Here is a 16,558-nt window from a genome sequence, read left to right on the forward strand (position 1 = left end):
TAATAATAAAATAATTTGGAAATTATGAATCGATTTTGAATCGTTCATAACGGGAATCGCGATTCTAATTCGCAAAACACCCCTAGTACAAATATAACCACATTTTTACACTGTCTTGAATTGAATCAACGCTCTGAATTTTCGAGTGCAGGCACTTGTTTTGACAGTTATCCGCACCGAGTGCCGCGCTACAAGCTTGTAGATCTGCTATTTTTCAACAGCTAAAGTATTACATGATGCTTAAAACACCAAAAGGGGTTCCTTCCCGTCCTGAATAATGTGGTTAAACATGATTGTCTCTCTGCTCTGCCAGGCATCCTCTACGGCACCATGACGCTGGAGCTGGCCGGCCAGGTCACCATCACCTGCGAGAAGACGGGCTACAGCGCTCAGCTGGAGTTCAAACTGAAAGTATGTCACAAATGTGCCCCAAATATTTTGCACGTGTCACACTTATGTTGTCAGGCTGGCATAGCTGTCTTTGGCACGCCATTATAGGTGAAGGAAAGGTTTCCACATGTTTTAAAAAAATATGTCAACATGACAAAACTAGCAGATGATGATGATGATGAAGTACTGTCTAGCAGTGGTTTTCAACCAGTGGTACGGGGACCACCAGTGGTCCTTGAGGGGGTTCCAGGTGGTCCCCAGCTAAATGATGGAGAGTTGGTAACCAAATGGACCCTTATCTTTAACTCTCAAGAGTTAAATTATTGTTAACACCTTGGAGGCCCTTGGCGGAGTTCTCCGTCAAGTTCAAGGTCAAGTGCCCAAGCCGGAGATTGATAAATAGGACGGAGATTAATGATAACAAAACCGTTCGCATCGCTCTAGAGCCTAGGAGCGCTTGTTGCCCGATCCGATGACGTGTCAAAAAGTGACACGTCATCGAAAATGTCCCCTGCCTGTTTAGCTGACGAAAACGAAAATCTTAAAACGATCATAACTCCCGATCTAAATCATCCCGTCTAATTCTGAAAAAAGATCCTGTGTTTGACGGCCTTCCGCGGTCCAGTCGCTAGTCCCGATAGATTTATTATTACCTCCTGTTGTCAATCGACTCTAGAGTGGTGTGGCTATTGTTAGCTGCTACACAGACATGCACACCAGCGCGCCGGTAAAAGTTGTCCGTGCGCTATAAATTATGGGCACATGGATGAAATGGATTAAATAGTTCCGGGCTACTAAGGTGTTAAACATTTCCATTACTTCATTAACAAGAAGTCTACACAATAGAGAATGTAGAAGATTTTTTATTTTGGTCAACGTTTGCCCAAAAGCATGGAATTGTAGACAAAATATTATCCAATGTTGACAAAATATTCTTTAGGGGCCTTGACATGAAAAGGGTTGAAAACCACTGAAGTATAGAATAGGGTTTATATACTGTTATGATTCAGAGCAGAAATAGTTTATTTGTATACCACATTTCAACTACCAGGAAACCCAAAGGGCTTTACATAAAACATTTCATTGCATGTCTCTGTCACTGTCCATTACCCATCCTCTCCATTCCTATCCACACCCTGTCCCATGCCCACACACACCCCTTCCCCATGCCCACACACACCCCTTCCCCATGCCCCCACACACCCTGTCCCATGCCCCCACACACCCTGTCCCATGCCCACACACACCCTGTTTCCCCATGCCCACACACACCCTGTCCCATGCCCACACACACCCTGTCCCATGCCCACACACACCCTGTCCCATGCCCACACACACCCCTGTCCCATGCCCACACACACCCCTGTCCCATGCCCACACACACCCTGTCCCATGCCCACACACACCCTGTCCCATGCCCCCACACACCCTGTCCCATGCCCACACACACCCTGTCCCATGCCCACACACACCCCTTCCCCATGCCCACACACACCCTGTCCCATGCCCACACACACCCTGTCCCATGCCCCCACACACCCTGTCCCATGCCCCCACACACCCTGTCCCATGCCCACACACACCCTGTCCCATGCCCACACACACCCTGTCCCATGCCCACACACACCCTGTCCCATGCCCACACACACACCCCTTCCCCATGCCCACACACACCCCTTCCTCATGCCCACACACACCCTGTCCCATGCCCACACACACCCTGTCCCATGCCCACACACACCCTGTCCCATGCCCACACACCCTGTCCCATGCCCACACACACCCTGTCCCATGCCCACACACACCCTGTCCCATGACCACACACACCCTGTCCCATGCCCACACACACCCTGTCCTATGCCCACACACCCTTCCCCATGCCCACACACACCCTGTCCCATGCCCACACACACCCTGTCCCATGCCCACACACACCCTGTCCCATGCCCACACACCCCTTCCCATGCCCACACACACCCCTTCCCCATGCCCACATACACCCCTTTCCCATGCCCACACACACCCTGTCCCATGCCCACACACACACCCTGTCCCATGTCCACACACACCCTTCCCCATGCCCACACACACCCTGTCCCATGCCCACACACACCCTGTCCCATGTCCACACACACCCTGTCCCATGTCCACACACACCCTGTCCCATGCCCACACACACCCTGTCCCATGCCCACACACACCCTTCCCCATGCCCACACACACCCTTCCCCATGCCCACACACACCCTGTCCCATGCCCACACACACCCTTCCCCATGCCCACACACACCCTTCCCCATGCCCACACACACCCTGTCCCATGCCCACACACACCCTGTCCCATTCCCCCACACACCCTGTCCCATACCTTCCCCATGCCCACACACACCCTGTCCCATGCCCACACACACCCTGTCCCATGCCCCCACACACCCTGTCCCATACCTTCCCCATGCCCACACACACCCTGTCCCATGCCCACACACTCTTCACCATGCACACACACCCTGTCCCATGCCCACACAAACCCTGTCCCATGCTCACACACACCCTGTCCCATGCCCACACACCCTTCCCCATGCCCACACACACCCTGTCCCATGCCCACACACCCTTCCCCATGCCCACACACACCCTGTCCCATGCCCACACACCCTGTCCCATGCCCACACACCCTTCCCCATGCCCACACACACTTGTCCCAACCACAGCCTGCACTCTTGAGCCAGGTACATTAACCACATGAACCCTAATGTCCCCTATTATGGGACCCTATACTGTAAAGGAAAATCGGGGGAAAAAAATGAGCAAACATTCGGTGAAAACGGTAGATCTACAGAACATGCTCACAACTTAACGAAGAGATTTGGTGCAGAGGGGAAACATACAGACTACAGTATAGGGTTTGAGTGGTTAATATGTTCCCATGTAGATGATCCACCCCCATCTAAACCACCCGCATCAATACGATTGAACTGTATTGTCCAACAATGTGGAAGATTGATTTGTCTGCAGCCGTAAAAGAAATAACATTTCGCATACAAAACAACCAAAAACACACAAAGATGTTAATAACAACACCTAGAAAACCTGAAGGAAAAAAAAACTACCATTCCATTATTCTTCTCAACCATTTCCTTAGCATACACAGTGCTGCCTTGATCCCGCCTCTAGCTGCCGCTGATTGGCCAGGTTGTTTTGTGGCCGGGCATCAAGTCTGCCTGAGAGTTCCCAGATGGGAGCAGGAGGGGGGAACCCAGTGTACTCTCTGCTGCCCCATCTGGCGGAGTCAGGTTAATTTAAAGATGCAACAAGGGAACACTTGAACCTCCTCCCAGAGGGCAGTAGTTGATAACTCTGACTGACTGACCCCTAGAATGTCCCCTGCAGTCTGCATCGGTTGGACCAGCTTGACTGACCCCTAGAATGTCCCCTGCAGTCTGCATCGGTTGGACCAGCTTGGACTTTAGTTGCAGGTTCCCAGCCCGAACTGTGATGCCGTCCGTAACTGATGAGGCTCTCTAAGACTGCATGACAAAAGACTGGCATACATTTTTGATCAACACCATGAACTTAAGTGGATGTAGGCAGTGCAGTCAGGTTGTTGTACTCTCTCCTACAGACACGGTCCACATTGGTGATCCTTAATGTTAATGAAATAAGTTATTTATATAGCACCTTTCACACACAAGTACAGCTCATTTAAAGCCCAGGCAAGTTGACAGACATCGTTGTGAGTAAGCAATGTTTAATACATGGTTTTAAATTTGACTTTAAAACAGCTATAGTTGGGGAATTTCCTAATGGTCTGGAATATTGTTCCAGGTTTGTGGTGCATAGTAGTGAAATGCTGCTTCGCCAGCCCCAGATGACCTAAGGGTTCTAGGGGGTTCATATGGCTTCAGCATGTGTGAGATGTAGCTGGGCCCAGAGCCACAGAGAGATTTATACATCTGAACAGTAAAACAGTATAATAATTCTCCATTGGTGCAATGTACTACATTTCTGGTGTGAAATGTTCCATATAACATCCCCCCCTCCCCCAAAAAAGGCATGCGAGACCCCCCGCCACAAAGAATTGCCGCGCCCGGGCACTGGTGGTACTCATGTAAATATCCCAAGGTTGGCAGGTCTGAAATAGTAATACCAAGGTGTTTGTATGAGGAGACGTCTGGGAATGATCCCTGTTTCTTGGTCAAACAGAGGAGGTTTGGTATTCAGTTAAAGTTGCAGCAGGCCAGAAACGTATACACCATATAGCTGTTTATGAGATACTGACAGACATTTAATAGTGAATTCAGTTTTATTCCAAGCGACTGTTTCCCAGTCAGTGTGTGATTGAATTCTATGCATATCTCTCCCTCCCTCTCAATGTCTCTCCTTCACCCTTCCTCCTCATCTTCCTTTTCCTCTTCCTCTTCCTCCTCCTCTTCCTCCTCCTCCTCCTCTTCCTCCTCCTCTTCCTCCTCCTCCTCCTCCTCCTCCTCCTCCTCTTCCTTTAATCTACTTTATCCTGAACATTACTTGGGTCCCTCTTTCCAACTCCTCCCTGTCCTGTCCTGTCCTGTCCTGTGTCCCCTGTCCTGTCCCTGTCCTGTCCCCTGTCTCCCTGTCTCCTGTCTCCTCCAGCCGTTCTTGGGCAACAATGACAGTGTAAATCAGATTGCCGGGAAGATCAAGCTGGGCAAAGAGGTGCTGGCTACACTGGAAGGACATTGGGTAAGAAGATCTAAGATTCGTGAAATAAAGAATAGCCAGATGGTTGCAGTATATCTGTTGTAGCATTGAAGTGATTTTAAGTAATTATCTTGTTTAGTGATGTTTCATGAAGACATTTCTAATGTCTAACAAAATGTTCTAACGAAAGTGTGAATGTTCCTTGTTATAAAATTTTCTTTTACTCTTCGATAAACGTGTCAAGCTATTTCAGGATATCTATTTCAGTTCAGATAACTGAAAATGTACCTTGACCTTGGACATGGTGAGTGACACGCAGCAAAGGTCATCGTGATCAGGATTCGAACCCCGCGACACACTTTCAGCCTGTCACTGCAGCCTATAGGGTGCCCGGGACCACCACGGCGGGGGTGCGCGGTGCACCCTAGGCCTTGCTGTGTGTCACTCCCCATCTCTCCCCCCCATTTCCTGTCAAGTCCTATCAATAAAGGCATAAAAAAAGCCCCAAAACAAATCTTAAAGGAGCATTCAGTGATTTGGGTGATTTGGAAAACCACCCAGTCCGCCCCGGTAACAAAATGTGCACATGCACGCTCTACAGTGGGGGGAAGTGCAACAGGCCAACAGCATGTGCAACAGGCCCGCCCCCCCCACTCGATCATGATTGGAGGAAGGCCCCACTCATCCTGATTGGATGAAGGTTTTGCCACCCGCCACCAAAACTGAAACTAGGGTTTTTTGACCCCAGCGGCTCACTGGGGACAGGGAGGAACTCCTTATATGGTCCGCACACTCTATAGTAGGGAGGATTATCCAGAAAAAAAGAAAAAATAAGTGATATTTGAATAAAGTCAAATCACTGAATATACCTTTAAAGAAAAACCGTTGCACCCCTGATTCATACTGACAAGGACAGCCGGGACATGGACGTCACGTCTCTGCAACGGGTATCCTTCACGCTTCGTGTTTGATTTGGTTTCACCAGCAGCGGCATCCTGCTGATGTCCTCTCCGTTTGTTCAAAGAGGCCCAGGCATGATGATAAATATATAATGTTTGTTCAAAGAGGCCCAGGCATGATGATAAATATATGATGCGGGTGTACTGCAGGCGGAGGAGAGACTGAAGCATTATTATCCCATTCTGACCTGAGATCAGATTCTAAAAATGTCTTCTACATCCTGACAGTTTTCTGAAAAAGCTGTTTCTATGTCAGTCGTTCTTCGATTTTTCAAAAATAGCAGACCTACAAGCTCGTAGCGCGCCACTCGGTGGCGCGCTATGAGCTTGTAGATCTGCTATTTTTCAATAGCTAAAGCATAACATAATGCTAACACCAAAAGGGGTTCCCGCCCCAAAATGGGTTAAAGACATGGAGACGAGAGCAGGATATAAATGATGACAGGGGTGCAGAGAGAGAGAGACGGGGATGGAAAGATGAAGTGTAGAATAAATAGACTGGGGTTGGAATGGAGAATACTAACCATGTTAGCCTGAGCCTGCCATCCATAACAATGAGCTGAATCATTAATTCTCCCTCATGCCTGCCACAAGGCACTCTGGGAAGGGGGGGAGGGGGGGGGGGGGGTAGTATTGTTCCTTATATAAGTGAAAAGAACTGGATGTTGGTGCGTGCTTGCAGGCCAGGCCCATAGAGATCAGTCAATACTAGGGGTGTAACGATATAGTAACTGCATCGAAAAATCGATTTTAATTTCATGAATCGAAGTATATCGAAAATGAAAACAGCAACATTGATTATGTATCGTATCGTATCGTTTTTGTGCGTGGTATTTAGCAATTTTTTGAAGATAAAGGAAAAAGAGGGGATTAATTACTTTGTTTGAAATAATGTCAATGTATTTTAAATTGTTACTGTATCGATTTCAAATCATTGAATCGGATCGCCATAATGAACCAAATATCGTCCATGTATCGTATCGTCAACCACGTATCGTATCGCTGTTGAAATGTATCCTTACACCTCTTATCAATTCTGTTTCGATGCTCTCAGCCAGTTTTTTTCGTCCCCCAGTTAGTCTGCACTTTTATATGGGTTTGAATTATAAGCGTGTGGTAAAGTGTCTCTGTCTGTCTGTCTGTCTGTCTGTCTGTCTGTCTGTCTGTCTGTCTGTCTGTCTGTCTGTCTGTCTGTCTGTGTTTGTCTCTATCTCTGTCTAGCAACGACATCTAATCTCAGTCTGTTCTTAATTGGCCATTAATGTAACTTGCCTGAGGCTTCCAGCCGTTCTGCTAATGGTGATTCAGCACTTCATTTCAGTTGATTGCAATTGTGTTGTTTTGCCTGTTTTGATGATGGAACATGTTGTCTCTAGTCTTTGTGTGTGTGTGTGTGTGTGTGTGTGTGTGTGTGTGTGTGTGTGTGTGTGTGTGTGTGTGTGTGTGTGTGTGTGTGTGTGTGTGTGTGTGTGTGTGTGTGTGTGTGTGTGTGTGTGTGTGTGTGTGTGTGTGTGTGTGTGTGTGTGTGATGATGCGAGTCCTGCTGAAGCTATTCTGGAGTGTGACACATGACATGACCTTTCCGGCGTGTCCTCACCTCCTCCCTCCTTCTCTCCTCCCCTCCTCCCCCACAGGACAGTGAGATCTTCATCCATGATAAGAAGACAGGCTTGCGGGACGTGTTCTTCAACCCCGGCCCAGAGCTGAGGCAGAGCAGGCTGACCCGCTGCACCGTCCCCCCCGAGGAGCAGAACGAGTTTGAATGCGAAAGGTGAACTTAAACCGTTTAGACCTACAAATGTCTTCTAAATCCTGTCGTCAGTAGTTCTCAAACATTTTCATGTCAAGGACCCTCAAATATATATGTAATTGGCTGCCGACCTCCATCTGAAAATATTAATTAAGTACTTTCACATGAAAAGTAATGCAATGTGGTAGTTCAATAACAAAATGTGAAAATGTGGTACAGTACATATGAGATTAATAGCTCGGGGGGGAGAAGAACATTAAAAAAGATTTATTTTTTGTCATTTTTCTGGAAAATATCTTTTGTTTAAAATATCGTGAAAAATCGTATCGTGAACCTAATTTCGTGATTCGAATCGTATCGTGAGTTCAGTGAGTTTCTGGAAAAACGTTTTGGCCCGGTAAACATTTCACACACAAACAAAAACACTGGGGACTTACTAGATTAGTAAAGTTTTGCCCTGTAAGAGAGAGAGAGAGAGAGAGAGAGAGAGAGCAAAACAATAGATATGAAGTGACTTTAGTGTCAATATGACATCATCAACATGGAAGAGCGACATTAGACCCTATCTCTCTTCCTTGTCATTCGTCGTTTCTCTCCTGACCTCATTGTGCTGTGTGTGTTGTTGCCGCCGCCGCCCCCTGCAGGTTGTGGCAGCACGTGACGCGCGCCATCAACAACAAGGACCAGACGGAGGCCACCAACGAGAAGTTCATCCTGGAGGAAGCTCAGAGGAAGCTGGCCCGCGAGCGCAAGGTCAAGTGCGAGGACTGGAACCCCGTGCTGTTCGAACAGGACCCCATTACCGGAGAGTGGCATTACCGATATGCTGAGTGAGTTGGAAGGAAGCCTGCTTTTACAGCAGTGTTGTTTTCGTCGACTAAAACTAAGAGGAAAAATGTTCGTCGACTACCCTTTTTTCACGGACGAAAACTAAATGAAAACTAAGCCATGACGACTAAAACTAAGACTAAATATACTGACAATTTCGTCAACAAATAAAAACTAGATTAAAATGTTAGGAAGGGACTAGTGGACAAGAGATCCAGTATAAGTCATTTTACACTTGGTTGCATGCTGAAAATAGCCGATCTACACTATAGATATCTACACTATAGCTGAATATAGGAGGGGCTAGCGCCCTATAAATCTACACTATAGCTGAATATAGGAGGGGCTAGCGCCCTATAAATCTACACTATAGCTGAATATAGGAGGGGCCTAGCGCCCTATAAATTACACTATAGAGCTCCGAAGTCTGACGTCACTTTCAGTAGAGGTCGTCAATCTCCAGGTTCATGTATTTGTTTATTTGCATTGAGATCCCAAACGGCGATTTTAGGTCGCTTCATATAAGAACTGTGTTTGAAAAATAAACCGACCACCTCAGCGTTTCTGTCAGGGGAGTGGCTGTGCGTCGTTAATGATGTCCATTCATATTTGATACAGCCAGTTTCTAGAGAAAATGGAATTAATGTGACCACAAAAGCCTTGAAACTACATATGAATGCAATGTCGCTGAGCATATACGTCACGCCCAGCTGTCAACATATTGCGTTCCTGAGATTCCTCGTTGACGTAAGCTCAGCTGGTGGTGACTCGACTCGTACTAACCACGATACATTATATATCAATAAAATAAAAATAGAAATAAACGTAATTAACGTTCAGTTTCTGTTGTGCGACGGGCTGCGGGCAGAAGCAGCCTACCCGGAAATGTAGTCTCTGGGTTGTTTGGCTCGTTTCTAACGCTTATTTTGTTACTCTTTGGGTATATTTGTACATTTCCACCTTCAGTCGATGCTTCATATCCATATGAGTGAAAATGCCCGGGTGATCGGTTTATTTTTCAAACACAGTTCTTATATGAGGCGATCTAAAATCCCCCTAAGGAGAGTACAATGCTTATAAAAAGATACATGAACCATGGCGCTCACTGCCCTCTACTGGTAGTAGAGGGCAGTGACGTCAGGACTTCGGTGCTCTATAGCTGACTATAGGAGGGGCTAGTGCCCTATAAATCTACACTATAGCTGAATATAGGAGGGGCTAGCGCCCTATAAATCTACACTATAGCTGAATATAGGAGGGGCTAGCGCCCTATAAATCTACACTATAGCTGAATATAGGAGGGGCTAGCGCCCTATAAATCTACACTATAGCTGAATATAGGAGGGGCTAGCGCCCTATAAATCTACACTATAGCCGAATATAGGAGGGGCTAGCTCCATTGATGATAGTTCAAGAAGACATGTTCTGTTCTCTGAACATAAACATGAGGAGGACAAGGTTAAAGACAGGAAGAGGGAGCCATCTACTGGTCATTTTCTGTAAATGCAGGGAATGATTTCTTTCCTCACCACTATGTTTGTTCACTGTAACTTTGTGACATTGAATATTCACTATTTCTAATAGGGCCTGTTCATTAAACTTGCAAGAGTTACTTAAAATTATACAGCATTTCAATTTAAAACTAAACTACTTTTGTTTGAAACATCGAGACAGCGTTTTGCAAGTGTAGCTGACACAGTTAACTTTTAAATGTTATACATTTTATTTAACCTTTATTTAACCAGTAAAAACCTTTTACACAGAGTGACCTGGCCAAGAGAAGAGGCGACATCAGTAACACAGCTCTGCCAGTAACAATACATACAAGACGATAACAGGGCAGACATGCAACGTTCATAAATGCAGAACCCACTAACGAAGAAGCTCAAGGGAGAGCTGGAACGTCTAGTAACGCAACCAATAAAGGCTAATATAGGCTAATAACGCAACGGAATTTGCTAATAAACTAAAAAGCAAGATTTGCTATACGTCAAAGCAGGAGCAATGTTTGGGAAGACCTAGTGGCACGCTATGAGCTTGTAGATCTGCTATTTTTCAATAGCTAAAGCATAACATAATGCTAACACCAAAAGGGGTTCCCGCCCAAAATGGGTTAATAGTGAATAGTTGGTATAATATAATAGTGAACCGTTTAGTCATTCAGATTCAGATGTCACGTATATACAGTAGGCCTTGTACTGGAAGTTGTGTTGCGTGTCTGCTTTGAATCATACATTTGCAGATTGTTTAGCATTTTCTCATTATGATATTTTCCTGCCATTGGGTGGGTGTGTTTTTTTGTGTATTTCCCAATTCTGCAAGTGTCATCCTTCTCTCTCTCTCTCTCTCTCTCCCCATATTTCTCTCCCCCCCCCCCCCCCCCCCCCCCCCCCCCCGCAGCACGCGGCCGTGGGACCCCCCTCAATGATCTGATTCAGTTTGAGAAAGACGGCTGGATTCAGACTCAGGTCCGACACCGCACGCCTATGGTACGTTCTGGCAGTGTTATTAGTCTCAGTAACCAGGGGCCGCACAGGAGGGACAATTGCAAGCGTCAGGTAGGTCGGCCCGATCAAATGAACCGCCGCCCACTCTCCCTTCCAAATTGTAATTTCCAATTATTATTATTATTGTTTTACCTCGCTCATCTCACCCGCCCTCCGCACAGCGCTCGATGCATTCATTTGACCACCTAAGTGTCTCGTTTTGGCCACTCCCAACGCCTCGTTTTGGCCACTCCCACCGCCTCGTTTTGGCCACTCCCACTGCCTCGTTTTGGCCACTCCCACCACCTCGTTTTGGCCACACCCACCGCCTGCCTGCGCTGTCTGTGCCCTCTCTCCGATCCAACCAAACCACCGACATCAACCCACACTTGGCGTGCCTCCACCGTCGCAGCGTCGCTGTTTGGCGGCCATTTTCCCCACCCTTCCACATTCTTCGTCCATTTCTCCCACATCTATGTTCTGTTTTCCCGTTGTTCCCCGCGCTGTGACTCGGCGCGGTCACGTGGGTTTTTTTTGTCCTTCTTGTCGTGAATAATAAATAACTGCTTCGGTTTGCGTGCATGCTGTGTTTCCCCGTGCGCTCCGCTCGCTGCACGAGCTGCAGCTGGTCCACACTGTCCACGTCTGGCCGTGCTTGTTTTGACAGACATTAGATATCTTTACTTAATTTACGTAACTTCGTCTGGCCGTGGCTGAGCAGCTCACAAGCATGCCTCCGCCTATGGCTGACACTGCACTGCATGGCACTGAGCACAAAGTGTGTGTGTGTGTGTGTGTGTGTGTGTGTGTGTGTGTGTGTGTGTGTGTGTGTGTGTGTGTGTGTGTGTGTGTGTGTGTGTGTGTGTGTGTGTGTGTGTGTGTGTGTGTGTGTGTGTGTGTGTGTGTGTGTGTGACATTTAAGCTAACATGCTAGCAGTTGTCTCGTAGTAGTGTACGATTTCCTTTTAATTTTATCGTTTTTGGTAACATACTGTAGTTATTGAAAATAGCCTGCATACATAGTGTTTGTGTGGCATGGATGTGTTTGCCTGTGTTTCATCACCTCGTTTCTGTGACTCGGGGGTGTTAACCTGCTGTGTGTGTGTGTGTGTGTGTGTGTGTGTGTGTGTGTGTGTGTGTGTGTGTGTGTGTGTGTGTGTGTGTGTGTGTGTGTGTGTGTGTGTGTGTGTGTGTGTGTGTGTGTGTGTGTGTGTGTGTGTGTGTGTGTGTGTGTGTCCAGGTGACAGCACCAAAGAGGAAACACAAGCATAGCGACAAACCTAAGAGTACAGAGAGCGGATGTTCCTCACCTGAGCTTGACCGCCAAGACTCCTCTGGCAGCGAACGTGAGTCGCACGCACGCACACACACACACGCACACAAATTCTTTCTCACATATCTCACTATGTGCTACCATTAAATGTGCAACATTGAACAACTTATATGAACTAAAACAAATGGAAGAAACACACAAACACACTCAATACTCTCACTGTTTTTTTGCTGCAGGACACAAAAGCAAACACAGCCGGTTGAAGAAAAAGGGAAACGACCTGGGTGAACTTCAAAGTGCCATTGAATCCATCAAACAGACGCAGGAGGACATCAATAGGTGGGTGACGCACCCCACTGTCTCTCTGTCACCCCCCTGTCTCTCTGTCACCCCACTGTCTCTCTGTCACCCCACTGTCTCTCTGTCACCCCCCTGTCTCTCTGTCACCCCACTGTCTCTCTGTCACCCCACTGTCTCTCTGTCACCCCACTGTCTCTGTCACCCCACTGTCTCTCTGTCACCCCACTGTCTCTCTGTCACCCCACTGTCTCTCTGTCACCCCACTGTCTCTCTGTCACCCCCCCTGTCTCTCTGTCATCCCACTGTCACCCCACTGTCACCCCACTGTCTCTCTGTCACCCCACTGTCTCTCTGTCACCCCACTGTCTCTCTGTCCCCCCACTGTCTCTCTGTCCCCCCACTGTCTCTCTGTCACCCCACTGTCTCTCTGTCACCCCACTGTCTCTCTGTCACCCCACTGTCTCTCTGTCACCCCACTGTCTCTCTGTCCCCCCACTGTCTCTCTGTCACCCCACTGTCTCTCTGTCACCCCACTGTCTCTCTGTCACCCCACTGTCTCTCTGTCACTGTCTCTCTGTCACCCCACTGTCTCTCTGTCACCCCACTGTTGTCTCTCTGTCACCCCACTGTCTCTCTGTCACCCCACTGTCTCTCTGTCCCCCCACTGTCTCTCTGTCACCCCCCTGTCTCTCTGTCACCCCCTGTCTCTCTGTCATCCCACTGTCACCCCACTGTCACCCCACTGTCTCTCTGTCACCCCCTGTCTCTCTGTCCCCCCACTGTCTCTCTGTCACCCCCCTGTCTCTCTGTCACCCCACTGTCTCTCTGTCACCCCACTCTCTCTCTGTCACCCCACTGTCTCTCTGTCACCCCACTCTCTCTCTGTCAGCCCACTGTCTCTCTGTCACCCCACTGTCTCTCTGTCACCCCACTGTCTCTGTCACCCCACTGTCTCTCTGTCCCCCCACTGTCTCTCTGTCACCCCCTGTCTCTCTGTCACCCCCCTGTCTCTCTGTCACCCCACTGTCTCTCTGTCACCCCCCTGTCTCTCTGTCACCCCACTGTCTCTCTGTCACCCCACTGTCTCTCTGTCACCCCACTGTCTCTCTGTCACCCCACTGTCTCTCTGTCACCCCACTGTCTCTCTGTCCCCCCACTGTCTCTCTGTCCCCCCCCCTGTCTCTCTGTCCCCCCACTGTCTCTCTGTCACCCCCCTGTCTCTCTGTCACCCCACTGTCTCTCTGTCACCCCACTGTCTCTCTGTCACCCCACTGTCTCTCTGTCACCCCACTGTCTCTCTGTCACCCCACTGTCTCTCTGTCACCCCACTGTCTCTCTGTCACCCCACTGTCTCTCTGTCACCCCACTGTCTCTCTGTCACCCCACTGTCTCTCTCTCTGTCACCCCCCTGTCTCTCTCTCTGTCACCCCACTGTCTCTCTCTCTGTCACCCCCCTGTCTCTCTGTCACCCCCCCTGTCTCTCTGTCACCCCCCTGTCTCTCTGTCACCCCCCTGTCTCTCTGTCACCCCACTGTCTCTCTGTCACCCCACTGTCTCTCTGTCACCCTACTGTCTCTCTGTCACCCCCCTGTCTCTCTGTCACCCCCCTGTCTCTCTGTCACCCCACTGTCTCTCTGTCACCCCACTGTCTCTCGCAACTCTTTTCATGCATCGTTGCACGGGTGTGATTTTTTGTAAGAGAGAGCATCAAATGACTGTGTGCGTGTGTCCGTGTGTGTCCGTGTCCGTGTGTGTGTGTGTGTGTGTGTGTGTGTGCGTGCGCGTGCGTGTGTGTGTGTGTGTGTGTGTCCGTGTGTGTGTGTGTGTGTCCGTGTGCGTGTGTGTCCGTGTGTCCGTGTGCGTCCTCCTCCAGGAGCATCGGTGTGCTGAGGAACCGCGCGGCTAGCCAGGTGTCGACGGCGGGAAGCTCCTTCCTCCATCAGCGCGACTATGTCATCATCTTCTTCCTCGTCCTGCTTCAGGTCTTCATCAATTTCATCTTCAAGTAGCAGTCGTAGCGCACACACACACGCACGCACGCACACACGCACGCACGCGCTCACACACACGCACTCTTAAACTATTATGCCACACAAGCCATTATTATGGTGACGGATCACAGCCGTGAACTTTGCGCTGGACGCCACTGGAGTATAATATTGTCCTCCGTCTTTAACCCAACACTGCCCCCCCCCCCCCCCTCCACCTGTGGATAAAATGACCAAATGAGTTCTGGTCCCGACAAAACACACGCCGGCTTACAGTAAAGAAAACACACAGCCACGAGGAGACGTTTTAAACAAAAAAAATGAAACTGTTGTTATTTATTTTTTAACTGGTCTTAAACTGCTCTAAATCCACAAACTGTGGAGCAAAGTGATCCTTGAATTTCAAAACGGAGAGAGGAGGAGGAGGAGGAGGGGGGGGGGGGTCTGGACAAGAGCGCAGATCCCCCCCCCACCACAAGGGCGGGGAGGTCTGGACGAGAGCGCAGCCAGAAGGATCCCCCCCCGCCACAAGGACGGGGAGGTCTGGACGAGAGCGCAGCCAGAAGGATCCCCCCCGCCACAAGGACGGGGAGGTCTGGACGAGACCCCAGCCAGAAAACCCCTCCCCCCCCCCCCCCCCCCCCCCCCGCCACTCCCAAGTGACTGAAGGTTCACATTTCACCTCCGCTCCCAAACTTCATGGAGCATCGGAGAGACTATGAAGAGACTGTACGAGTGTACGTGGTGGAGAATGAAAAAAAAAACACTTTTTTAATTTTTAGGATTGTGCTGTTTTTCTTTTGTCGTTTTTGGGGGAGGGGGGGGGGGGTGCGAGTAGACCTCTACTTGGAAAGGACAAACAAAACGGAAGGAGTGAGAGAAGAGGAATATCAAAAATGAAGTGGTCCAATATATGTGATTTGTATTTTTTATTACTTAGTAGTGTTATCGTCATTATCAAACGCTTTGATGATCTGGCTTGAAGTTCCAAACGTGAAGAAGTAAAGGAAGGGTTGACGGAACCATAATAAAGCAAAGCGACATGATAGGAAACCAAAACGAAAGCTATATATATATATATATATATATATATACGATTAACGTTAAGTTTGCTTTTCGTCCAGCGCGATTCTTTCACCTTTTGCATACGACGGTCGATGTAAAAAAAATAAAATAAAACACAACCAAGAGAACCAGATGTTCTTACTGTACAGGTTAGCATGTACGGTATTAAGGAATGGTTATTCTGAACATTAACCTCTATCGTATGTTGTCTTAATATAACGTTACTACAGTGTGAAACATAAATGGTAGACACTTTACTGTTGAGAAGGAGGCGATAATATTAGGTCCTTTTTTCTAATTATTAACTGTCACTGTTGTCCATAAAGACGAGTACGTAACAGGCCAAACACAAGTGTGTAGAATAGCAGTCGGTCGGTCCCGCCCTGCGGTGTAAATAAATTATCCACTGGGATCGACTAGCTCAAAAAAAGCGCGCGTGGGGTTTTTCGCTGAGATGCCACACTACGTAACGCAGGCTCTCACTCACATTCTGTGCACAAGTCAGTCTCTTATATCAGGGGTTCTCAACGTTTTTGGCCGGGGGACCCCCGGAAATGCTTTGGCAATGTCTCGGGACCCCCGCCCCGCCCCCCTCCCGACCCCCAATATAAATTGACTGCTACAATAACCTTAAACCATTTTGGGCGGGAACCCCTTTTGGTGTTTTAAGCATTGTTATAATTTAGCTATTGAAAAATAGCAGACCTACAAGCTCGTAGCGCGCCACTCGGTGGCGCGCTATGAGCTTGTTTTTTGAAAATCGTGAAAATAAAATTTTTTTTTTGAAAATAATTTGGTGACCCCCCTAAAATAATTTGGCGACCCCCCGAGAGGTCGCGACCC

The 16,558-nt window shown here is 48.4% G+C and overlaps 1 protein-coding gene across 1 annotated transcript in view; it reads left to right on the forward strand.

Annotated features, from left to right (window-relative positions):
- LOC306916558 (oxysterol-binding protein-related protein 8-like) overlaps nt 1–16,354 on the forward strand; it is a 158,109-nt gene extending 141,755 nt beyond the window's left edge. The window contains 9 exon segments of the mRNA XM_079494471.1: nt 314–411; nt 5,019–5,108; nt 7,660–7,796; nt 8,420–8,605; nt 11,004–11,019; nt 11,021–11,092; nt 12,330–12,435; nt 12,599–12,701; nt 14,536–16,354. Coding sequence (XP_079350597.1) covers nt 314–411; nt 5,019–5,108; nt 7,660–7,796; nt 8,420–8,605; nt 11,004–11,019; nt 11,021–11,092; nt 12,330–12,435; nt 12,599–12,701; nt 14,536–14,671 — 944 coding nt within the window. The 3' untranslated portion in view covers nt 14,672–16,354.
- The last annotated feature ends 204 nt before the right edge of the window (nt 16,355–16,558 follow it).

The sequence above is a fragment of the Electrona antarctica genome (assembly GCF_951216825.1).
Source record: "Electrona antarctica genome assembly, chromosome: 23".
Lineage (NCBI taxonomy): Eukaryota > Metazoa > Chordata > Actinopteri > Myctophiformes > Myctophidae > Electrona > Electrona antarctica.